This window comes from Panulirus ornatus, chromosome 4 (assembly GCF_036320965.1).
Source record: "Panulirus ornatus isolate Po-2019 chromosome 4, ASM3632096v1, whole genome shotgun sequence".
Classification (NCBI taxonomy): domain Eukaryota; kingdom Metazoa; phylum Arthropoda; class Malacostraca; order Decapoda; family Palinuridae; genus Panulirus; species Panulirus ornatus.
This window is the reverse complement of record NC_092227.1, coordinates 76,064,539-76,090,249: the sequence shown is the minus strand read 5'-3', so window position 1 is coordinate 76,090,249 and position 25,711 is coordinate 76,064,539. Positions and strand designations below refer to the sequence as shown.

The 25,711-nt window shown below is 37.7% G+C and overlaps 1 protein-coding gene across 5 annotated transcripts in view; it reads left to right on the top strand.

Moving 5' to 3' along the window:
• The window catches only part of LOC139745792 (uncharacterized), a 74,315-nt gene that overhangs the window by 27,158 nt on the left and 21,446 nt on the right, over positions 1 to 25,711 (top strand). For 2 of the 5 annotated variants that reach the window (XM_071656367.1, XM_071656376.1), the window contains exon 3: positions 9,297 to 9,351. The exons of 2 other annotated variants lie outside the window; for them this stretch is intronic. Coding sequence is in view for 1 of the 3 variants with exons in the window: in XM_071656357.1 (XP_071512458.1) it covers positions 23,615 to 23,631 (17 nt within the window). In the remaining 2 variants the exon portion in view is untranslated. Of the gene's footprint in view, positions 1 to 9,296; positions 9,352 to 23,562; positions 23,632 to 25,711 lie in introns of all 5 variants that reach the window. One more of the 5 variants, XM_071656357.1, reaches the window with a different exon arrangement.

Genomic DNA, 25,711 nt, shown 5'->3' with positions numbered 1-25,711 from the left:
GTGACTCTGTTGTTGATGGTTGATAAGGATATTCATTGTATGTATGGATCATGGTGAAGTGCTTGAGGATTAGTGGAATGTGCCATTATACAAAGGCATAAGGGGATAAAGGTAAGTGCTCAAACTACAAAGGCATAAGCTTGTTGAGTATCCTTTGGAAATTATATGGGAGGGTATTGATTGAGAGGGTGAAGGCATGCACAGAGCATCAGATGGGGAAGAGCGGTGTGGTTTCAGAAGTGGTAGAGGATGTGTGGATCAGGTGTTTGCTTTGAAGAATGTATGTTAGAAATACTTAAAAAAACAGATGGATTTGTATGTAGCATTTATAGATCTGGAGAAGGCATACAAAAAGGTTGATAGAGATGCTTTGTGGAAGGTCTTCAGAATATGTGGTGTGGTAAGTTGCTAGAAGCAATGAAAAGTTTTTACTAAGGATGTAAGGCATGTGTATGAGTAGGAAGAGAGAAGAGTAATTGGTTCCCTTGGAAGGTTGGTTTGTGGCAGGGGTGCATGATGTCCCCATGGTTGAATTTGTTTACAGATGGGTGGTTAGGGAGGTAAATGCAAGGGTTTTGGAGAGAGGAGAGAGTATGCAGTCTGTTGGGGATGAAAGGGCCTAGGAAGTCAGTCAGTTGTTGTTTGCTGATGATACAGTTCTGGTGATTGATTTGACTGAGAAACTGCGGAAGTTGGTGACTGAGTTTGGAAAAGTGTGTGAAAAGAGAAAGTTGAGAGTAAATGTGAATAAGAGCAAGGTTTTTAGGTCCATTAGGGTTGAGGGACATGTTAATTGGGAGGTAAGTTTGAATGGAGAAAAACTGGAGGAAGTGGAGTGTTTTAGATATCTGGGAGTGGACTTACCAGTGAATGGAACCATGGAAGTGGAAGTGTCACAGGGTGGGGGATGGGGCTAAGGTTCTGGGAGTGATAAAGAATGTGTGGAAGGAGAGAAACATTATCCTGGAGGGCAAAAATGGGTATGTTTGAAGGAGTAGTATTTCCAACAATGTTATATGGTTATGAGGCATGGGGTATTACCAGAGAAAGTTTTAAAATATGTTAAAGATTGGAAAATGATCAAAGAATTTCAAGATTAGGAAAATTCAAAGGAGTTGCAAAGGGAAACATGTCTGACGAAGTCCTTTAGGAGTGTCCTACAGGGAACTGTATTATCCTAAGTGATATTTGTATTCATGATATCTGACATCAATATGAAGGTGAATGAGAGCATGAATGTTTTGACATGAGTGAGTTAAACAATTGAAAATGAAGATTATGAAAAAAGCAGAGAGACCTGAATACCATTTATAAATGGGTGGAAGACAGAGTAATGGAATTCAGTGAAGAGAAATTTGAAGTAGCCAAAGAGAGGTAAATGTGGTGAAGGATGCAGATTCTAATATCCAGAATTTTGCAAAGAGTAACTAGAGATTAATTGGTACCCTACTTGATCAAGTACTGTGAGAACCACCACATATCAGGGACAGTGAAATATATTCCTTGTGCCAGTCAAAGTATACATTCTTTTTACTGACAGACAAAGGGCAAAACAGAGGCAGGGAAGAACAGAAAGCTGTGTGCCAAATATGGCAGAACAAAGCATGTTAACCCCTCAAAACAACACAGAGACAAGCCATGCAACATCCTTTTTATATGCCAACATACAGGACTGAAGTCACGTAGAACGAATAAAATCCCATTTATAAATGGCATGCAAATTGAGTCAAGTGTAATATTTGTGGTCTTCACTGGAACACACCCAAAAGACTATATTTGAATAATAAGGTGTAGACCCAAAATTTCAACCTGAATAGATGTGACAGGACTAGAAGATCATGTGGAAGGGTTGGACTGTATAAAGTAGATTCGCTGATAACAACTGAACTCCTGACCTCTAATGGCATTTTAGAAGCACTCATTGTCAAGTTTGAAAACCCATATATGATCACTACGATAATCTCTAGACCACCAAATGCAGAGTCTCATGAATATACAGAACAAATAAGAAACAGAATCATGTCTTGGTCTCCTCAGGAATCCAGTACCAAATATACTTGTCTTAGGAGACTGTAGCCTCCCACACATTAGATGGAGACAGGCAGGAAGTAAGAGTGTAGGAAAATACTGATGCTGGAAGCAGCTCAAACAAACAGCTGCAAAAAAGAGAGTTGTTCAGACTGCAAAAAATTCTTCTTTGTCAACAAATAACAAAACCAACTAGAGGAAATAACTTAATTTTCACACATTTTTGTGGACCAAATATGTGACACTACCATGACAAACACCCTGAACTGTGATCATAAACTGATTGAAGTAAAAACAAGCTTGGTTATTAAACTGCCTCGTCTGAACACACAAAACAGTGGAGGTGTTTTCAGTAATTTCACTTTTAATGGTGAATTTTTAACTGGGAGGACTTGATCAGTGAAGTGTCTGTGTCACAGTGGGAAACCCCGCTGAGTGCCAAAACATAGGAGGAATGTGTAAATTACATAACCACTTTGGTACTCCAAACATGCAACAGACATGAACCAGCAAGAAGAAAGCACTGAAGGTCCAAGTTAGAACAAGACAGACGAGCTATTTGCAGATCTAAAGAAGCTACAGCTCACCCAGCAAAGGAAAGAAAACCTGTCAAGTGAATTATCAGACACAGACCATAAACTATAAATGTCTTATGAAAAACAGGAAAAAGAAAAAGCCATAAATGAAACAGAAAATAACCCAAAATACTTTTACTAATATGCAGTATGTAGATCTAGACCCACAAATCAAACAGCCCACTGGAAAGAGAAGAAGGTACCTTTACAGGCAATTGCCAAGAGATGAGAGATACTAAAAAGGTAATGTGGATTGGTTTTCATTGAGCCAAAAACAACATTAGATATAATTGACTCAACAGACTTCTTCCAAAACAGTAATCCCCCAAGTGTACACATGACAAACATCACCTCAACATAAGATATCAAGAGGGCAGCTTAGACATGGAACTCATTTTTCATAAAGAAATGCAAGACACTAGCACATGCACTAAATATCCTATGGAGAAAATGTTTATATTCTGGCATCATTCCTGAGAGTGAAACTGACCCACATCTCCCCACCTTACAAAAGTGGAAGCAAAGCAGTCATGAAAAGCTGTCATTCAATAGCATTAGCATTGCACATCATTGTAATCTTTGAAAGAGTCCCAAGAGGCAAACTGACTGAACACATAGAAATGAACAAGCTGCATATCCTAGGAAAACATGGTATTATGGCAGGAAGGTCTCGCCTCTCTCTGTTGCTTGACCATAGTGATAGGATTATTGAAGCTTTGAAAAAGAAAGCAAAAGAATATACTGACATGATTTACACAGACTTTGCAAAAGCGTATGATGAATATGACCATATTGTCTTAGCACATAAAATGTGAAAATAGGGAAGAACTGGAAAAATTGGGAGATGTATATGAAACGCTTCAACTTGTAGATCACCACAAGTAGTTGTAAACCATGCCATGTCTAGTGCTTCTATAGTAAAAGTACCTTTCCTTTTCCTGATTTTTATGTCTGACATTGACACAAAGATGAGCCACAGTTCAGTGGCATTCTTTGCAGGTGATACAAGAATAATTTGAAAATCATTAATAGATGAGTCAGAGGTTACGAAGTGACATAAGTGAAGTCTTTAACTGAGCAACTGAGAACAACATGCTTTTCAGTGGAGATAAATTTAAATTCCTTTGTTATGAGGAAAATGAAGAAATAAAAAAAAAACAATACCAGACAGACACAGGTGCTGTCATAAACCAGGTGAATAATGTGAAAGACCTTGGTGTTATAATGTCTAACAACCAAACCTTTAGTGAACACAACAAAGCAACAGTTGCCTTGTGTAGAAGTATGGCAGGCTGGATCCTGCAGACTTTTTAAGACAAAGGAAGAAAAGCTAGTGATGATGATATTCAAGGCATTTTTCTATCATGAATAGGATATTATTGTTTTCTAGCATCAACCTGAGACAGGTGAAATGCAGATGTAGAAAATGTTTAGAGGTTTTCCTTGACCATATTGATATGGTAAAGGAACTAATTTACTGGAAATGACTGACATTACTGAGGTTGTACCCTCTGGAGCTCAGATGGGAGTATATCATCATCATCTATACCTGGAAAATCTTTGAAGGTACTGTCCCCGACTTAGATTTGGAAGTATCACCTTACTGGTATGACAAGCATTAAAGACTTCATAAAGGATGACCTCTGAAATCTAAAGGTGTGACTTTGTAAAGGATGACTTCTGAAATCCGAAGGTGTGATATGCACAATAGAGAGAACACCTTAAACATCTGGGGCCTAAGACTCTTCTGCACCTTGCCATCAACCACCAGAAACTGGATGGGATGTTTGGTAGAGAAGTTCAAGAGTGCATTGGATAAGTAACAGCAAAGTTTACCATACCAGCTTGGTTGTTGGAGCTATGTGGGCTTAGGGCTAAGGCTTCCAACAGCTTGGTCAACCATTGACCCAATCCAGCAGCCTAGGCCTAACCCAGGCTGTGGGGGTAAAGAACCTTGAAGACTCCATGAGGTATCCATGAAATGATAATGGGGCAGTTAGTTGTATTTCAGTACCTGCTCACAAAGGCCTTAGAAAAAATATAGAGTGAAGTGAATGTCAAGGATTTGGGAAACATTATGAATAAATTTAAAAAACATTGATATGGTAATACTCTCAAGCCAAATAATGAGTGGTATAACACCACTAAACATATGCAGCTAGAGACAGAAAGCTAATGATGGGAATGTTTAATGTACATTTAAGAAGTAGTATTGTATACTACCATACTATGTTTTATGTTCACCAGTTAAACGTTGAAATAAACAAACTAGAGAAAATTCAAAAACATATTAAAAACAAACTGAGTGGAGTAAAGCATATGAACTATAATGAGAGATGGAAAGAACTTGAGTTAGATAGTCCAAAAAGAGGTAGAGAAAGGTATACAATGATATATCCTTGGTAACATTTTTTTTTTTTTTTTTTTTTTTTTTTTTGCTGTCTCCCGCGTTTGCGAGGTAGCGCAAGGAAACAGACGAAAGAAATGGCCCAACCCACCCCCATACACATGTATATACATACGTCCACACACGCAAATATACATACCTACACAGCTTTCCATGATTTACCCCAGACGCTTCACATGCCCCGATTCAATCCACTGACAGCACGTCAGCCCCGGTATACCACATCGCTCCAATTCACTCTATTCCTTGCCCTCCTTTCACCCTCCTGCATGTTCAGGCCCCGATCACACAAAATCTTTTTCACTCCATCTTTCCACCTCCAGTTTGGTCTCCCTCTTCTCCTCGTTCCCTCCACCTCCGACACGTATATCCTCTTGGTCAATCTTTCCTCACTCATTCTCTCCATGTGCCCAAACCATTTCAAAACACCCTCTTCTGCTCTCTCAACCACGCTCTTTTTATTTCCACACATCTCTCTTACCCTTACGTTACTTACTCGATCAAACCACCTCACACCACACATTGTCCTCAAACATCTCATTTCCAGCACATCCATCCTCCTGCGCACAACTCTATCCATAGCCCACGCCGCGCAACCATACAACATTGTTGGAACCACTATTCCTTCAAACATACCCATTTTTGCTTTCCGAGATAATGTTCTCGACTTCCACACATTCTTCAAGGCTCCCAGAATTTTCGCCCCCTCCCCCACCCTATGATCCACTTCCGCTTCCATGTTTCCATCCGCTGCCAGATCCACTCCCAGATATCTAAAACACTTCACTTCCTCCAGTTTTTCTCCATTCAAACTCACCTCCCAATTGACTTGACCCTCAACCCTACTGTACCTAATAACCTTGCTCTTATTCACATTTACTCTTAACTTTCTTCTTTCACACACTTTACCAAACTCAGTCACCAGCTTCTGCAGTTTCTCACATGAATCAGCCACCAGCGCTGTATCATCAGCGAACAACAACTGACTCACTTCCCAAGTTCTCTCATCCCCAACAGACTTCATACTTGCCCCTCTTTCCAAAACTCTTGCATTCACCTCCCTAACAACCCCATCCATAAACAAATTAAACAACCATGGAGACATCACACACCCCTGCCGCAAACCTACATTCACTGAGAATCAATCACTTTCCTCTCTTCCTACATGTACACATGCCTTACATCCTCGATAAAAACAAATAGAAGGTATAAAAAGCTGTGCTCCAAATTTGGAAGCAGTGCAACAGGGTGGATAAAGAATCATCCAATCAAATTAATACTTGGAAATATACTAAAAAGGCACCAAACAAGAATATATGAATGATGAGCAAGAAAGTTGGCATGCTTTTTTGATGTCATTTCAGAACTGAGAAATGTACATGGAGTGACCATAGAAACATTCAAAAGAAAGCTAGGCTCATGGTAAAGGGCAAAAACAGATGAGCTTGGAATAGACAATTATGGCATAGTAGCCAAAAAAAGCATCATCCAACAAACTGGATATGAAATGAGTAATGGGGTGGCTTATGGTCAAGGGCAAAAACAGATGAGCCTGGAATAGACAGTTATGGCATACTAGCCAAGAAAAGCATCATCCAACAAACAAGATGAATTGAGCAATGGGGCGGCAATCAAGAGTAACAGTGTTGTGAGCACCACATATTAGCCCAACCATCATGGCAAAATCTTGTAGGTATGTAGCTACACCCCCCATAGTTCACTTTAGCTCCTATAACTCCATCTGCTGTTATTCCCACTCCAAAGTTTCGAAAACGCTCCATGTCCTCCAGGTTTTCCCCATTCAGACTCGCATTCAAACCAATCTTGCCTCTACTGTACTTTTTATTCACAAAGTCTCAATTTTTTTCCATATACACTCCCAGAGTCAGACCCCAGCTTCTGTAGTACTCACATTTCAAGCTTCCCCACCCTCACCATTCTCTGGACCAGCCCCATTTTTCAAGACCCTCACATCCCCCCCCCATCCCCAACACACACACACACACACACACACACACACACACACACACACACACACACACACACACACACCTCCAACACCCTCAGATTAAACAGCCATGTTGACATCAGGCACCCTTGATGCCAGCCCACCTTCCATTGGAACCACTCACCCTCCTCCCTTCTTGCTTACTCTCCCAACAATAACCTCCCCTCATCTAGTAGCTTTCTTCCAACAGCATATGATATATGCTGTTTCCTGGCACTACCTCACTGATGCAATGAACAGCAGTCAAGTGTGAAAATGTATATATGGTAATTCAAAAGTTTTTTTATGAAAATTGTTGCATTAAGGGGATTACATTAGTATTCGAAAGTAGCTGCAGTTAGTGGAATGATATTTGAAAAGATAATGGTGTAAAAGAACTTGCACTTTGTGTTGGTTGTGTGTGCTTTTCTTTGTAACTATGGAAATCATGCTACTCAACTGTTAAAATTTACTTCTAAGGTTCAAAAATATTTGCCAAAAAATTTAAATTTTAAGATTAGGTACCTTTTCATTCATCATCTGGGATTTCCTGGAGAAAGTTGGGGTCAAGGTTGTTTTTGTTGTTAAGGTCGACCTTTATATCACTCTCCTTACCATTTTGCAGTGTCAACCACCATAATCTCATCATTCCCAAGCAACTGAATGATGATATGATTGATCATATAGATGAATATATATATGCACGATATAACTTTATTCATCATTGCTGTGAACCAGAAAAAGCTATCAGTCAACAGGCCAGAGATCCTGTATGGGATGAGCATGCTTCTCCAGGAATCTGGCGAAGAACTTTGATAGGCTTTTTTGTTTTTGTGACAAGTTTTTCACCACTTTCTGTTGATTTCAAGTAAATGTCACTCATTGTCTGATGCAGAAAACTTCAACTAGTGTAGGTTAGATTTTCAAGGTCTTCCCTCCATGGGTGTAGGTGTGAGAAGGAGCACAACTCTGTGCACATCCACCCTTTATTACAACTTGAAGCATACTGTGTGCTTATGCATAGTCTGAGGTTGCCACAGGATAGGTTGGAAGTATCTGATTCAATCATGGGGTATGATTAAGGATTTCTCTTATCTGCTGAAAACATTGTGAAAGTAATACTTTTTGCAGATTGACTCATGCACCAGTTCATACATCATCACTTATGTATTCTTTGTGAGATACCTGCCCTCTAAAGGGTTAAACAGTTCATTATTTAATTTCTTTTCAATAGAGAGTAAGGGTTGAGGGAAAACACTTTTAAGAAGAGAACTAGAGAGTGGGTGAACCAGGTAGGGTGATGTAAAGGGACAGGGAAGAGGCAAAGCAAATGGAGTGGTTAGGGAATAGAAGAGAGGGTGGAGGATGAGATTGTAGACTGGGTTTTTTTATGCTGTGGAAATTATAGTGTGCAGTTGTTATAGGGTGTGGAGAATATCAATTTTGGTCTGTGAGTACAGGTAGGACTTTATTGGAAGGCAGAAGCAGTGGTTATTAGATAGGGATGTTTGTGCTGTGTTAAGGGACAAGTTACCTCAATACCCATCTTATAGTGATAAGCCAAGTTCATTTCCATAAATGCCAATGTTGGATAACTTTACAAATGAAAGTAATTATGTTAGAAACATGATTGATGCATGACTTGAGTTTAACTAGATTGAAAACTTGTTGTAATCAGTCATGTTTTTTAAGAGAGCTATACCATTAGAAAATCTGACAATTCATTAGCCAATTTAAGATGAATTTAATGATATAGACAAATTGCAAATGACCTGAATATTATCAGTGACATTAATGGTATCTGTGGTCTTGAATTGTGTGGTTCCAGAAAAATTGATTTATATGTATGACCACTGAGGTTCATATTACTAATGTCATTCTTTATTTTTCTTCTGCTTTTGTTTAGGTTTGGCATAGTGATCCTGAGGGAATGGCTTGATGGGACTGCATTACAGTTCTTAACAGATTTTACTTCTTCAATTAATTACAAATTCATTCATTGTTTCATCATGAACAAAAATTGAAGACCATATGACAAATTAAGATCCATCATCCAAATCTGTATTTCATGATCTGTAAAACATGATAGATGTACAATTGTTGTGATCATTAGTGAAGGCACTATACACAAAAAAGAAAGAAAAAAATGGTCAATAAGGCAGTTCTGTGGGCTTCCTGTCTGAGTAAAAGTGATCTTAGGTATATTTGTAGTAGACCTCATATTATGTATCCAAGTGGTATATTCAAACTAGAATATAGCAAACTTTATCCACTAAACAGTGAATTTTCATTTTTTCAGAAAATGAGCTGCTCTAAAAGATTATGAAGAGGTTTCAGATCATCATATGGTAATTGTAAGTATTATACAAAATGCGGGTGAAGTCTTTGCTAAGCACAGTTCGATATCCTGGCCAGTGGCCTGTGGCAGCTGTGGGAAGCCTTGATTATGCTTCCCATTAGTACAACGTAATGAAAAGTTAATATCATTTAGCCGATAAATAGTGAAATACAGTACATTGTTTAAATGGATTATGAAGGAATTTTGGATCTTCATACATGCATACATATTTATGTGTGCTTACTTTCTTTCCTGCCCCAGGAATCCCTTCTGTGGAGCTCTTGCAGCACACAGGAAGCTGGCCTCAACCATTAGGTGGGACCACAGATCAAGAAGTTTGATGTATATTTTTCTGTGCTGGACAGTTAAGTTAAGGAGTAAATCTTCAGTGTTTTCACCATGGAACTTACATATTGGACATGATTGATCTTGTGATATGCTGAATCTCTGCATTTTGTATTGCAGAGATGAGTAGTGTCCAGAGACAAGAAAGTGTTGTTAGCACAGACCTGGGGAGAGGTGCAGTTTCAGATGGGTATATGATTGGTGGGTAGAATTCAAGTGTGGATTGAGAGGGTAGTTTAATGCTTGCTGAGTCATCACTGTGAGTATATGTCTAGTCATTGTCATGTTTGAGGGAGGGGGAATCAGTGTGTACAGGGAGATCAAGTGTAAAGCAGGGGTGGGGGTTGGTTATGGTGTGGTTTTGGATGAAGGTTTAGAGCTGATCCAAAAAAGTTAGTGCTGAGCATTTTAGAAAGAGATTACATTTGAAAGATTTTTCTTTTGTTGTGCAGATGCTGAGTGTTTGTAATTGTAAGATAGCTAGTAATTGCTTAAGGTACTTTGCGTGGTTTGCAGTTTTCTGTTTGCTTTTGACATTGTGGTGCCAGGCAGGCAAGGCAGGTGCAGCAACTGAACTGCATGGAGAGATTTTAAGGGATACTTTTCTGTGACCAAAACTGATGTCATTAAATGCTCTAGGGATTTTTAGTTTGATTATGGCTTTTGAGTTGATATTTGCAGTTTGAGAAAAACAAATATATGAACACTTTTATATTCCTGCCCCTGGAGTCCCTTCTGTTTTTAGGAGGCTTTTGTAGCAGTTAGGAAGGTAACCATGTCTGCTGGTCAGGCGTATAAATCTTGAAGACAGTGATGTTTGTGCATTTCTGTGCAGAGAGTACATGGCAATTGAATAATGGGTTTTTGATGTCTTCATTGTAAAAGTTGCATTGTGATCATGAAGGGTCTTGGAATGTGCTGAAATGGTTATTCTGTGAGTAAAACGTCATCTTTGGTGAGGCAGCATTGTTGGGAGTACAATCTCCTTAAAGAACTTCTCACATTTCCACATTCCCCAGCTACTGAAAGTAGTGTAGCCTTGAGCTGCTGGGGCCTGTGGTAACATCAAGACCATAAGTCATAAGTGTGGTGGTGTTGTTGTCTATGCATCTATGTGCAGAGAGTGCAGGGCATTTGGGTAGCAAGTGCTTGGTGTCTTCTTTTATGTGGGCATGAAGGGTCTTGGAATGAGCTTAAACAGTATTTGTAGTATGAAGAAGTACGAGAAGCAATTGTGTGTAGAATGACAAAAAGTGAGAGTAAACAAATGGGAGGTATTTAGGGAAGCACTACTGGCATGTATGAGCAGGGAGGTGGGTAGATTAAAAAGGATAGAGAGTGGTGGGAAGAAGAAAAAAGTTGCTAGTGAAAGAGAAAAGAGAGGTGTTTGGGTGGTACTTGCTGGAAAGGATTGCAAGTGATTGGGAGATATGAAAGAGAATGGCAGGAAGTCAAGAGGAAGATGCAGGGTGAAAAAGAGGGTAAATGAGATTTAGGTTGAGCAAATATTAGTAAACATGAGGGAAAATAGATGTTTTAGGAAGAAGTTGATAGTGTGTGAAACATGAGAGAACTGCTGGAAACATCACTAAAGGGAGCTGATAAGGAAGTGGTAACAGATAGTGATGAAGTGAGCAGGGGATTGAGCAGGTAAATATTTTGAAGGACTGGTGAATGTGTTTGATGATCAAGTTGCAGATGTAGGTTTTTTTTTTTTAGATTGGGGTGGTAAAGAGGGAATATAGTGAAAGCTTTGAATAAAATGAAATGTAGCAAGGCAGGTGGAGTGGATGATATAAAAGTTGAATTTCTAAAGAAAAGGGGGTGACTATTGTTGATTGGTTAGTTGGGATTTTCAGCATATGTATGGATCATGAGGTGCCTCAAGATTGGCAGATTGCATGTATAGTACCAGTCTGTAAAGGATGTAAAGGCATAGGGTATAAAGATGAGTGTTCAAACTATAGAGGTACAAGTTTGTTTAGTGTATCGGTAAGTTGTATGGGTGAGCAGTGATTGAGAGGGTAAAGGCTTGTAAAGAAAATCAGACAGGGGGAGGAACAGTTTGTTTTCAGGAGGGGTAGAGGTTGTGGATCAGGTGTTTGCTGTAAAGAATTTATTTGATAAATACTTCATAGATAGAGAAGGGTTTGTAAATGGCATATATGGATCTGAAGAAGGCATATGATAAGATTAATAAAGATTTATTGTTAAAGGCCATAAGAATATACACAGTGTGGGAGGAAAGCTACTAGCAGCAGTGAGAAGTTTTTATCAAGGGTGTTAGGCATGTGTATGAGTAGGAAGAGAGGAGAGTGAGTGGTTCCAAGTTAAGGTTGGTCTGCAGCAGGGGTTTGTGATCTCACTTGCTATTTAATTTGTTTATGGATGGGATGGCAAGGAAGGTAAATGAGAGAGTCTAGGAGAGAGGGGCGAGTATGCAGTACAGAGCTGTAAGGGATTAGAGGGCTAGGGAAGGAAGTTAGTTGTTGTTTTCTGATGACACAGCACTGGTGGCAGATTTGAGTGAAAAACTGCTGAAGTTGGCAACTTAGTTTGGAAGAGTGTGTGAAAGGAGGAAGTTGACAATAAATTTAAGTGAAAGCAAGGGTATTCTGTTTAGTAGAGTAGAGGGACTGGTTGGTTGGGGTGTGAGTGTGAATGGAGCAAAACTGGAGGGAGCTAAGTGTTTCAGATACCTAGGAGTGGACATAGTGGCAAATGGAACCATGGAAGCAGAAGTAAGTAACAAGAGGGTGAGAGAGAGGTGTGGTAATAAAAAGAGCATGGTTGAGAGAAGAGAAGAGGATATGCTTAAATGGTTTAGAGATTTGGAGAAAATTAGTGTGGAGAGGTTGACAGAGAGGATGGAAAGATTGAGTGAAAAACATTTTGAGTGACTGGTCCCTAAACATGCTGGAGGGTGAAAGACAGTTACTGGATAGAGTAAATTGGAATGATGTGGTACACGGGTTGATGATCTGTCATTGGACTGAACAAGAGCATGTAAAGCATTCAGAGTAAATTATGAAATGGTCTGTGGGGCCTGGTTGTGGATAGGGACCTTTGATTTTGTTGGATTACATACGTTGGCAAGAGAATGGGTGTGAAGAAATGTTGCCTTTCTTCATTTGTTTGTAATGCTGCCTTGCTAATGTGGGAAATGACAATCAGGTATGAAAATAGTTTGTATATAATTAAAGTGAATAACTGAAAATCTGCTGTAAGTAGGGTGCTTCAGAGAAGGGTCAATATTTTATTATAAAAGGAAAAGAATATCTACTGCATTACATTTATGAAGGATTTTGTTATTTAAATGTCTAAGTACAAAGTCTTACATGTTATTCATGCTTATATCTTAATTCTCAAATATCAGAAGTGTGAAACCACTCTTCAGCCTGTTGCAAATCAGTAGCCCCTAGAAGATTTGCATATATATCCTGATAAGAGTATTTATATTTCCCTTAAAAGTTTTCATCTCTTCTTACATGTCGGAAACACATTACCCTTTTTCCTGCAACCTCAGAGTCAAGTTGTTCAAGTGTGCTGCGTGAACATTATTAGGCTAACTGGTCTTAATTGTTTTATCAGAATTCTGGCTCCTCCTCAGTGTGTTAGTTATGCTTGCCCTCTAATGAATATCTGCTATGCTTGATTTGTCTATACTTTGTCTAAGCAACATTGTAAGCGGTTTGGCCAATGTATTTTTGTCTTTTTAAAAATATTGCTGGAATTCTTCTTGGCTGTGGTGTTGTTGTTTTTAAGTTACTATGTTGTTTTAGTTATGACTTTTTCTGATATATTCATATCTGTGAGTTCATGTTCATCATATTTACTAAATATTTTATCGTCAGTCTCTGTGTTCTCTCTTGTACTAAACACTTATATATATATATATATATATATATATATATATATATATATATATATATATATATATATATATATTTTGGAAAGAGGGGCAAGTATGAAGTCTGTTGGGGATGAGAGTGCTTGGGAAGTGAGTCAGTTGTTGTTCGCTGATGATACAGCGCTGGTGGCTGATTCATGTGAGAAACTGCAGAAGCTGGTGACTGAGTTTGGTAAAGTGTGTGAAAGAAGAAAGTTAAGAGTAAATGTGAATAAGAGCAAGGTTGTTACAAATGATGCAACACTTATTAGAGAAATTGAGATAATGAAAATGACAAAAAATTAAATCATACAGCTGAAACAGAAAATGACAATCACAGTGGGTTTTGAAGAAGCATAATACCAATATCTTTAGCTTTTAATCTGACAATGTATAGTGAAATGAGGCATATAATCTAAGACATATCCCAAATGGATCAAAATTTTCAAGAAGCTATGTGAAAAAAAAATTATGGTTTTCTACTTGTGCATCTGACAAATAATTGAAAATCTAGTGCCAAAAGAAAATGTAGCATAAGAAAAAGATATATAACAATGGGTAATAGAAAAGAATAAAAGAAAACTAAGGTTTGGAACAAGAAGAAACTGTGTGTGAAACAACTGAAAGAAAAAATAAGAAGTGCTGACTAGGAAAGAAGAGTCACACAGAGGACATCAAAGGTTACAAGAAAATAAGTAAAAGTATGGATCTATATCCTAAAGTACTACTTATTTACATGAACATAGAAAAGAACAAAATGTCAGAAATGTAAATGACCCCACCATTGCCAGCGTCAGCAGGGTAGCATCAAGAACAAACAACTGAGCCTTAGAAGGAAAAATCCTCACTTGGACCCCTTCTCTGTTCCTTCTTTTGGAGAAGTAAAACAGGAAGGGAGGATTTCCAACCACCAACTCCTACTGCTTTCAGGAGGGTGATTGGTCTCCAGTGAAGGTCAGTCTGCGACAGGGGTGTGTGATGTCATCTTGGTTGTTCAACTTGGTTATGAATGGGGTGGTAAGGGAGGTACATGCAAGAGTTTTGGAGAGAGGGATGAGGATGCACTCTGTTGGTGATGAGAGGGCCGAGTGATTCAACTGTTCTTCACAGATTATACAGCACTGGTGGCTGATTCAAGTGAGAAACTATAGATGTTGTTGACTGAGTTTGGAAAAGTATGTGAAAGGAGAAAGTTGAGACTAATGAGAATGAGGGCAAGGTTATTAGGTGCAGCAAGGTTGAGGGACAAGTCAGTTGGGACATACATTTGAATGGAGAAAAATTGGAGGAACTGAAGTATTTTCGAAATCTGGGAGTGGGCTTGTCACTCATTACTTCCTCGATCAAACCACATATTGTCCTCAAACATTTCATTTCCAACACATCCACCCTCCTCCGAACCCGATATATATATATATATATATATATATTATTATTTATTTATTTATTATACTTTGTCGCTGTCTCCCGCGTTTGCGAGGTAGCGCAAGGAAACAGACGAAAGAAATGGCCCAACCCCCCCCCCCCATACACATGTATATACATACGTCCACACACACAAATATACATACCTACACAGCTTTCCATGGTTTACCCCAGACGCTTCACATGCCTTGCTTCAATCCACTGACAGCACGTCAACCCCAGTATACCACATCGCTCCAATTCACTCTATTCCTTGCCCTCCTTTCACCCTCCTGCATGTTCAGGCCCCGATCACACAAAATCTTTTTCACTCCATCTTTCCACCTCCAATTTGGTCTCCCTCTTCTCCTCGTTCCCTCCACCTCCGACACATATATTCTCTTGGTCAATCTTTCCTCACTCATTCTCTCCATGTGCCCGAACCATTTCAAAACACCCTCTTCTGCTCTCTCAACCACGCTCTTTTTATTTCCACACATCTCTCTTACCCTTACGTTACTTACTCGATCAAACCACTTCACACCACACATTGTCCTCAAACATCTCATTTCCAGCACATCCATCCTCCTGCGCACAACTCTCTCCATAGCCTACGCCTCGCAACCATACAACATTGTTGGAACCACTATTCCTTCAAACATACCCATTTTTGCTTTCCGAGATAATGTTCTCGACTTCCACACATTCTTCAAGGCTCCCAGAATTTTCGCCCCCTCCCCCACCCTATGATCCACTTCCGCTTCCATGGTTCCATCCGCTGACAGATCCACTCCCAGATATCTAAAACACTTCACTTCCTCCAGTTTTTCTCCATTCAAACTCACCTCCCAATTGACTTGACTCTCAACCCTACTGTACCTAATAACCTTGCTCTTATTCACATTTACTCTTAACTTTCTTCTTCCACACACTTTACCAAACTCAGTCACCAGCTTCTGCAGTTTCTCACATGAATCAGCCACCAGCGCTGTATCATCAGCGAACAACAACTGACTCACTTCCCAAGCTCTCTCATCCCCAACATGTTATTGTTGGTTATTTGTAGCACATACTAGATTAAATGTCTCAGGTTTGTTCATCAATCTGTCTAATGGCTCTCTTCCATCTGCTGTGGCATTGTTATTCTGTTTGAAGTTATAATGACATCCGTACTCTGATCCACCCCTCTCCCATTACAAAAGTAGCAAATTTAAAATCACTCTACCATATTGTTGTTGTCTCTGGTTTATCTGTATTCCTCAGTATTTCCTTAAATTTTTTTTTGTGCTTTGTTGAATACACTGATTTTATTTTGGGTGGTCTGTAAGTCACTAAGTTTTTTATTTTAAGGCTGGTGTGCTTACTGCTAATGATTCGCTTTTCTTGCGAGATAATTTCATAATCTGATTAGCAGTCAGCTTTATTTTGTGTGTTTGTACATATTATGCTACACCACCTTGCTTAGTTTTTTTTTATGTACAGTGCACGTCTTGTATCCTTCCAAATGTTTTATATTTTTCATCAATGGTTCTGTGAAATTGATAAGGACTGTTATTGTTATATGTATACTCATCTATATAATTTGTTTTGATTCTGGAATTTTCAGTTATTAAACTTTTGTATTCTGAAAAAGTTTCTCTATGGAAATTTTTTTTTTCAAATTTTATAGTTAGTGTCACTTTGCATATCATTTTAATTGTATTATAGGTTATTGTTTTACAATTTCTGGTTTAGAAAGTTTCTTGCTAGTTCTGTCATTATCTCTGCTAGAAAGATAATGTGTGTTTGTATTCTCATCAATGACTTTTTGTTGTTCCTAGCCTATTTTCTCAATCTGCTTGCCATATTTCACACTGCTTTGTTTCAGTTACTTCTGCCATCTCTTAGATTCCATGTCCAATTGTTCTTTTCTCCCTTTATGCTCCAAGATCTGTCATATACCTTTGTGTCTTCCCTTTGTTACCCTCTCTGTACTCAATCTTGCTCTTTGTATATATCTTAAATGTTTTGTATATATATCCCCTTTTTTTGTTTATTACTGTTTTTCTATGATAGTTAATTACCACATGGATGCAAGAATCTGCAACTGCTACCCTATTTACATTCTCTAGATTTATCAGAATGTTTGCAAATGGGATACATGACTCAGTCAGAACTTCTGAAGGAATATGTTGTTTTGCACAATCTTGGTTGTTTTTCTCCAAGTTACTAAATTTGCACTTTCTGCTGAGGTAGCATTCAGTATGTCATTCTTATCGCTATTAGTTGTTCCTGCCTCTCCTTTGTCAGGGCCTTTCCCCATTTTGCATTCTTTTCCCTTTGCCTCTATTTCAACTTTAACTTTTGTTGATGTTAGTACTTTGTTTTGGGAGCTGAAATGAATCATAGGTGGGTCCTAGTTACATTGAAGATTGTGTGGAAGGAAAGGTCACTTTATGTGAGGGGAAAGCTGAATATATGTGATGATATAGTAGTCCCTATAGTTTTAGATGTGTGTGAATCCTGTGCCCTGAATGCCAAGAGACAGAAAGGGGTGGATTTGTTAAAAGTGAAATGCCCTTGGACAAAGTATGGTGTGAGATTATATAAGTTCTTTAAGGAATGATAGTGTAAGAGAGATTTGTGGTGGTTAGCAGAGTATGTTTGAGAAGATTGACCAAATTGTGCTGACATTGTATGGATGTTAGGAGAGGATGAGCAAAGAGAAACTAAGAGGATATAGATGCCTGAAGTTGAGAGAAGATGGGGAAGGGTGAGATCATGAAGAAGGAAGGGTGTAGTGAAAGAGGCTTTGAAGTACTGGGACAATCTAAACATTCAGGAAGGTGATACATGCATAGGTTGGAGTGAATTAGAATAGTATAGTGTAATATGTCAGCTGTTTTTTATTTAAGCAAAATTAGAAAAATTGCCGGTATAAGGAATTTGCATTTAGCCAATTTTTTCCAAGAAATCCTGTGGGCCACATGAAACCAGTCTAGGGGCTACATGTGGTCCTCCAGGCCATGAGTATGGGACCCCTTATCTTGGTGATGAAGAGAAACTTTTGTCAAATGTATCATATAGTGAGAAATGAAAGATGAAGAACAGGTGAGAGGTGAAAAAGTAAGTGGCTTTAGTGGGTGTCATCATGAGTAGGGAGGAGAGTGGTGAGCATGGGATGCTAGCACCAGCTTCTCTATTACCCATGCACTCAGCCTTTGTGTGGGTACATGGAACAGATTTTATGCAAATGTGCCTTTCTTGGATGTAGTCCTGGGGTTATCAAGGACTTTGGCGTAACATGATAGTAAAGAGTGTGAAAATATCAAAGAATATTTTACATTTAAAGTATCTCTCTTAGTAGTTATTCACTTATTGTGCATAGTGTAATATTCATACATATATTCACGTTATTCACCTCCAGTGCTGTTCCCGTGTAAGTAATAAGAGTAGAGTAGGGTACCAAGTTTAGGAAAATCAAACAAACATGACTTCCATGTCCATCCTTTATATAAAATCTCTTGTTAAGGAAGGATTGCCCTAGATGTTTGTGCCACATACCCTCCTCCTGCTTCCTCAGTATCTCACTAGGCAAACATAAAGGTAGTTCTGTTACATTTTGTGTAGTTTTATTACTGTTGCATGCCAAACTTGAGAATTTTTTTTCACATATGAAGGTAGTTTACAAAAGTTGCTTACAGTATGTATACTGGTTTAACTGACTGATTTTCAAGGTTTAAGTAACTCATAGCTCCAGAGTAGGGAAAAAATCTTATTAACTGAGAGTGCTCCCAGTGTGCTTATTCCCTCAGGAGAATTCTAGGACTCTCTTAGTGAACCATCACCATTATAGAAGAATCCAGCATTGAACTTTGGGTGTTTGAATTTTCATAATTGTTTTACTGTTTTAATCATGTTTAGAAGTTTGGATAAAGCCTGATTAATTATCTTTTTGATGGTATTAGACCTTCCAGGGGTAGAAGTACCATGTGTTTTGCAATTTTTCCGATTTTACATTTTTCTCTAATCTTTCTTTTGACAGGAATGAAGCCATTAACATGTTTCTTCATCTGAGAATAATTTACATGAGCTTTTGGCCGTGGTACTTGAAGAAGTCTTTAATCATATTTTAAGTACAGTATTGTTGGGAGTCTTTTTCTAAGGAAGACTGTAGCTTCTTCATTATATCTTAGATGGAAACTGTTGAAGGTTTTGGATTCTTGAATGTCAGAAATTTTATTTGAATTCACTTTGTGCTTAAGTATGAGAGTCCACTGAAGGTTGAAGATCATCATTTGTGGGTAAGATCAATCCAAATCCAAAGTTTTGATAAAGTCGTTAAAAATTCTCCTTTAAGAGATATGATTCATTTTGAGATCTCAAAGATTTTCTTGGTCTTTCTGGAAATTACCTAGAGTGTTTGTGTGTTCTTTAAGGCATTATTGGCATGATTGATTTCTGGTTGTATTAGAAAGTGGGTTCTCTTCTCACCTGTCCAGTAAAAATTTAGCTCTTAAATTAATCTTTTCTTAATGGAGACTAGCAAAAGAGATCTGTGCCACTTGAGGCATATCTTTTCAGTGATACTTTTGATTGGATCAAATTGAATTTCCATGTGTAGCTTTGAGTATGCCACCATCACAGGAGTATGGTTCAGAATGGGGATCGGTTTTCATTAAGGGTTATCTTTCCTCTAGTTTTTTCAGGTTTTGTGAAGTCATTCCTCCTTCCTGCGAAAGTATTCTCAAATGCTCATGGGGCTGTATTCATAGGCAAGAATTATGGGTTTTGAAGGATGATGAACCATTTCTCCACTATAGGCATAGTCATATAAGCATCCACTTATTTTCCCTTCCTTTTTGAAAAACCAACTAGATTCTGGAAAGTAACCAGACTGAGACATGAACACGAGTGTTCAGGCAATAAATGTTGGTGAGAGCTTGCTTAGTCAATATCTCCTCCGCACTGTCACGTCATGGACTTGGATGAGTTGTTATGTGGTTACTGAGTCATGTAAATATGAAGCTGCCTGTTTCATTTTGTTTATGGTGGTTGAAATAAAACAAGCTTTTCATTCTTTTATGCTTACATTTTTACAAAAGTTATCATGTGCTACTTTGTTGTATATTCAGCTGTATTACTTTATAAACAGGATCTGTTTTGTGTAATCAGCTCCTTTCTAATATTAGATGAAAAAAAATGGAAGTGCAGATTTGATACTTACATCTTGAAGAAGGGCATGTGACATTCTTATGAATATATTTTTACAAAAATAACAGGTGTTAAACATAAAAGGACTTCCTGGTCCTTTATTGCTATGAATGAATGAAACATGTGGTAAAGGTAATTATAGTATAATTCTGTATTCATTTGCTGCCGGTCTCATATGCAGTGGGGACGTTCATTTACTTTGGTTATGATTTCAATAGATAATAAACAACAGATATGTGAATTTAGTGTTGTTTTGGTAATTTTGTGCTAGATTTTTCATATTTTTACTGGAAATTTGATGACATCAACCTGTAACTATATTCAGATTATATCTGAAATCTATCAACATCAAAAAATCACTCATTTTCTGCTTGCTGCTTCATTTTGGAAAATATATACTGTAATCATCTCACTTTGTAAGATGTATCTTTTTTATAATGGACTAAACTGGAGGATATGAAGCAGCTGGGAGGAACCATGCAAAAGGACAATGGGGTGTGGGTGTGCAAAGGGGGCTGTGTTTTCGATGCATTACACTTGACAGCTAAAGAATGGATGTGAATGAGTGAGGCCTTTCTTCATCTGTTCACGACTATCTCCCTAAGGAGGGCAATAGCAGACAATTATGAAACAAAAGAAAGAATAAGAAAAAATATATCTTTTCCAGGTACAAGTATCTGCTATTGTTTTTTGTGATACAGCAGTTAGCTGATACTTTGTGTATGTTTAAAAGTTATCATTGTTTAAAAGGAAATTAATATTTTTTGAATTGCTTAATAAATGACTGAAGAATCACACTCACAATTCGGAATTACTGTACTTAGTTTTGAGATATTGGTTTAGAAAGATTTTTTCGAGTTTTTGTTAATATATTGCACAAACTATCTATTGTTGATTACTAAACATGACATTAGTGAATACTAGCAACATAATCTAAATATTTTTATACAGGGCCTCTTAGTTACTGTCATTTGTAGGTATTGATAGCATAATCTTGATATTGTTTCCCTTTGTCACTTAGATGTACTTACTGACTGGCAACATGTTTTCCTAGACTCTTGCCAGTTTCATTTCTGTAAGCAAAGGGTGCCATGAGGTACTGCCTTCATTCTTACCTGATATGTCATTTTAGAAGTTTCCATTGTTGTTGTCTGTAGATCTGGATAATGAAATCCTACGTTGTTTTCTCTAAGATGATCTTGAGAATCATACTCGAGGAAGAAGGTAGTATATTATCAGGAAGCTGTGAAGAAGGGACATTGTGTAAGGAATGTGACCATTGCATCTGTTCCTTCTGTTTTTTTTACTGTTTCTCTGGTCATTGTTGATTATCAGTGCTGGCGAGCAGGAGCATAGACATCAAATGGGTTGATTACAAATCACAGTCTGCAAGATGTGCCACTCATATGCAACAGTTGATGATCAAGCTAATGGTCATCTTAGACCCTGTGCCTTCACGGCTAACAGAAAGCTACAGCTTACTGATTTTTCCCATATACCAAAATTCAGTCTACAGCAATAGATAAGGCATGTAATGCATTATGAAGATAGAAAAACAGGCAACATGTACCAGCTATCAGAGTGCATTACTAAGGAGAAATTAGAGAAATATACTTATTTTGAAAATTTGAGTACGCTAATTTATCTGAGTGAAGTTTTCACCTTCTCATACCAAGGATATTTCTAGTATACTGATTTTTTTCCAATTTTTCATTGAATCTTAACCAACCCCTCTTTTTCATTATATGGTAGATTTACAACTGGTATAGTCATTCTAAACCTGTTACGTTTGAATTTTTCTAATAGTGCTCTTGACTCGCTGGCAACCTGGCACCTTTTCAAAACACTTACCCTTGAGCATTATTCCTAAGCCTTCCCCTACATAATTGTTTGTATCATCTTGTAGGCATAGCTTAACACCTTTTGTTCCATTGCTGTCAAAAGTCTCTTTACCTCATACTAGAAAATATTTGTTTTCTCCCCAGTATAACAGGCAACACTCTATGAAAAATCCTTGTGAAATGTGGTTCTAAATTAAAGCTTGATATGTATGGGAAGGCTTCCTCAGTTAGATGGAAAATTATTGCAAAGTGAGTGAAACAAAATTTGATTGAGTCTGCTTTTAGTTTTATTGGATGTTAGTTTCCTGCAGTACTGCATAAGTATATATATAAAGATTTCAAAGAAAGTAATTTATGACTTCTTTTCTGTTGACAGAATCTTATATATCGTATCCAGTAACATGCAGATCACCCATCATGTAAACAGATTTGGTGTCTTATTCATACTATCCACATCTAGGCTGTAAAACACTTCATTTCCTTGTTTTCTGAACTCCTTACAATATATCTTCTTGTAAAAGACAGGTCTGTCATCACCTGAAGGGTTGGCGCTTACTGGTTAGTGCTTACCTTGATGTGGTTACTTGTGCTTGCGAACAGTGCTATAAAAACTAATTTTCTGATATTGAAACATGCCAGTGTTCTTGTTTTATGTTGATCTGTTTCTCACTTGGATATAGTGCAGAAGAAAGAGTTTATAATCTTCACATTTTATTGGCATCTGTATGTTTCAGTTTCCTTTAGTTTACACAACATGCTGAACAAGCATTTTATGTCATTTTAAAGGTAAAGTTATTATTTCACTGCCATATCTTTGTGGATTTGAGCAGAAATTGATATTTTTACATCTTTTTTGATGTTTTTGATTTTTCATATTTTTTGTAAGCTTTTGTGGCCTCTGCATGCTGGTATATTTCATTGTATCTTTCCAGCTGTACCTGTTTTATTCAGTCGATAACATTGTCATATTCTGTAATCATGTCATTCCTTAACATGTACAAATCATATTTGTAGTTTATGTATGAAACACATTCCTTGCATAGTAGGTTTACATTTCTTGAGTCCCACATCACTATTAGATCAAAACAAAAGAAACATCAGCAAGAAGATGAGACAGGAAGGAAGTATGTTCCTTAGGGAATTTAGTTGTTACTAAATGTACTTAAAGTATGACATGTAATAAAACATTTCATGAAGGTTTATAAAACATTTCATGAAAGTAAGATGACTATGTGAGCGGATGTGTCCTTTCTTCGTCTATTCCTGGCAATACCTCGCTAATGTGGGAAACACCAATTAAGAATGAAAAATATGATGGCTTAGGGATAGAAGTGCCAAAAAGTATGCAAATGTAGTAAGCTATTTTATAAATGCAAAATGATGCAGAGATGGAAGTGCTAAAGCTTGCATACAAGAATGGGGATAATACCACTAGAGAAATCATCCCAACACAACCTTTTTTTTTTTTCTTTTGGTCAAGAGAGAATTGATTGCATATACATTTTCCAAACTTACTGTGGTTTGACATACAGCTAAACATTATTTTTGTCTACAGGTTTCCAAGTGACTGATCTCAAAGGTGTCTTCATCACTGACTTTGCCATCTTATGGTACTGTCACTGGGGTGAGGATGTTCAGTTAATTTAACTTGGTATGCAGCCAGTTTTCTTTGTTGAAAGTCATGTAGGTTTTTTATCTATATGGCTGTAACATCCTGTTCTTGTTTCTGTACTTTTTGCCACTTTGATTCCAACATCATCCTATATTTATGATTTTTTTTTTTATTTCTTGCTTATATAAGTTTTGGCAATTTTACCCCTACATTGTGTAACACATGATTTTTTTTTTAACATGTCTGCTTATATTTTAGCTTCTCCAGGCCTACATCATCTTACATTTATGAAGTGTTTTTTATTCCTTGCTTATATACATCTTGGCAATTTCACCCCAACATTGAGTAACATTTATGAATTTTATTACATGTTTGCTTATATTTTAGCATTTCCAGGCCTGTATCATCTTACATTTATAAAATGTTTTTATTACTTGTTTCTGTTGTTTTTATTGAGGTACATAATAAATCATCACTGGAGGAAAGAAAGGAAAATTGAATAACGAAAGCAGAGATGAAGGCCACAGCCTTGCCTTCTTCCCAGTCTCATGCTGTTGTTACTGCACCCATCCCCCACTTAATGGAGTATAGTTTTGTGTTTGAAAGTTGATTGTTATTACTATCTTTGGGGTTGGGGAAAGAAACTACCCGTGTGTCTCGGATATGTCAGAGAAGTTAAGTAAGGGGTGGGAGTGGGCAGTTGGAAATCCTCCCGTTCTACATTAATGCTTTACAAAAGTCCAAGGAGATGGGGGAAATTTTTCCTTGAATGATCAACCATCTGTCACTAGTGCTGCTTTCCTAAGGAGAGAAATGGAGATCAAGTAGAAAATAAGATTTTTTTTCCACTCTTGATTGCCTTTCATTAGTGAGGTAGCATCAAAAATTGGTTACTGATCCTTAGTGGGGAAATAATCATCGGTCTTCTCCTGTTGTCACATGTAGAAAGTGCTTATTATTATTATTATTATTATTATTATTATTATTATTATTATTATTATTATTATCATTATTCTTATTATTATTTCTTTTTTCTTTCATACTATTCGCCATTTCCTGCATTAGCGAGGTATCGTTAAGAACAGAGGACTGAACCATCGAGGGAATATCCTCACCTTGCCCCCTTCTCTGTTCCTTCTTTTGGAAAATTAAAAAAATGAGAGAGGAGGATTTCCAGCCCCCACTCCCTCCCTTTTAGTTGCCTTCTACAACACGCTGGGAATACGTGGGAAGTATTCTTTCTCCCTTTCTATATGATTAGATTCTGCAGTGGGGTGTCTCAAGATCAGTTCTTTTTATGGCTCTTCATTCTCTTCATGTTTGGCCTCCCATCACCTCTTGCAGACCACAGTGTGAAAGGTCATTCAAATACAGGTAACTTTACAGTCATCACACCATCATGATGTAACTAAAGCAACAACAAACATCCAATATTATGTCATTTTTAGAACAATAGCTCACACAAAGCAGAATGTCTGCATCCCCCCACCCCCCAGAAACTCGCCATTACCTTCTTCACCTCAGAGAAGTAAAAACCTAGCCTGCACTCTCCAGTAACCATAATAATCAGCTATTTCCAGTCAGTAGGACCCCAACTATACTGGGTCTTATTTGCAAAACACATATGACACTACCTACACCTCACAATTCATCGCAGAAGTCATAAACAAACTAAAGGCCCTTAGAACATTTTACAGCACCTGCTTCGGAAAAGGAAGTCATTTAGTATCTTCTGCAGACAGTTCATCTGTTGCATCCTAACCACCTCACCCTTCTGGTCATCCAACCTGTTAGGAGCAAGCATAACAAAACTGCATACCACCCATGATAAGATTCTCAGAACAAATCACTAGCAACCTCATCCATTCAGGATCAGTATGAGGAAACAAAAATACTTCCAATACACTCTCATTTCAAATATGCTCAGCACTGATTTCTTTGCTACTGTACTACATTTTTCCCACCCAAACCACATCCTAACCTAAAACCATCTCCCAAGTACAAAGAGAAAACTCATATTTGCTACACACTTTAGTATCCACTGCCCACAGATCCTCCCTCCCCTACAGACATGACATACAGAACATATACA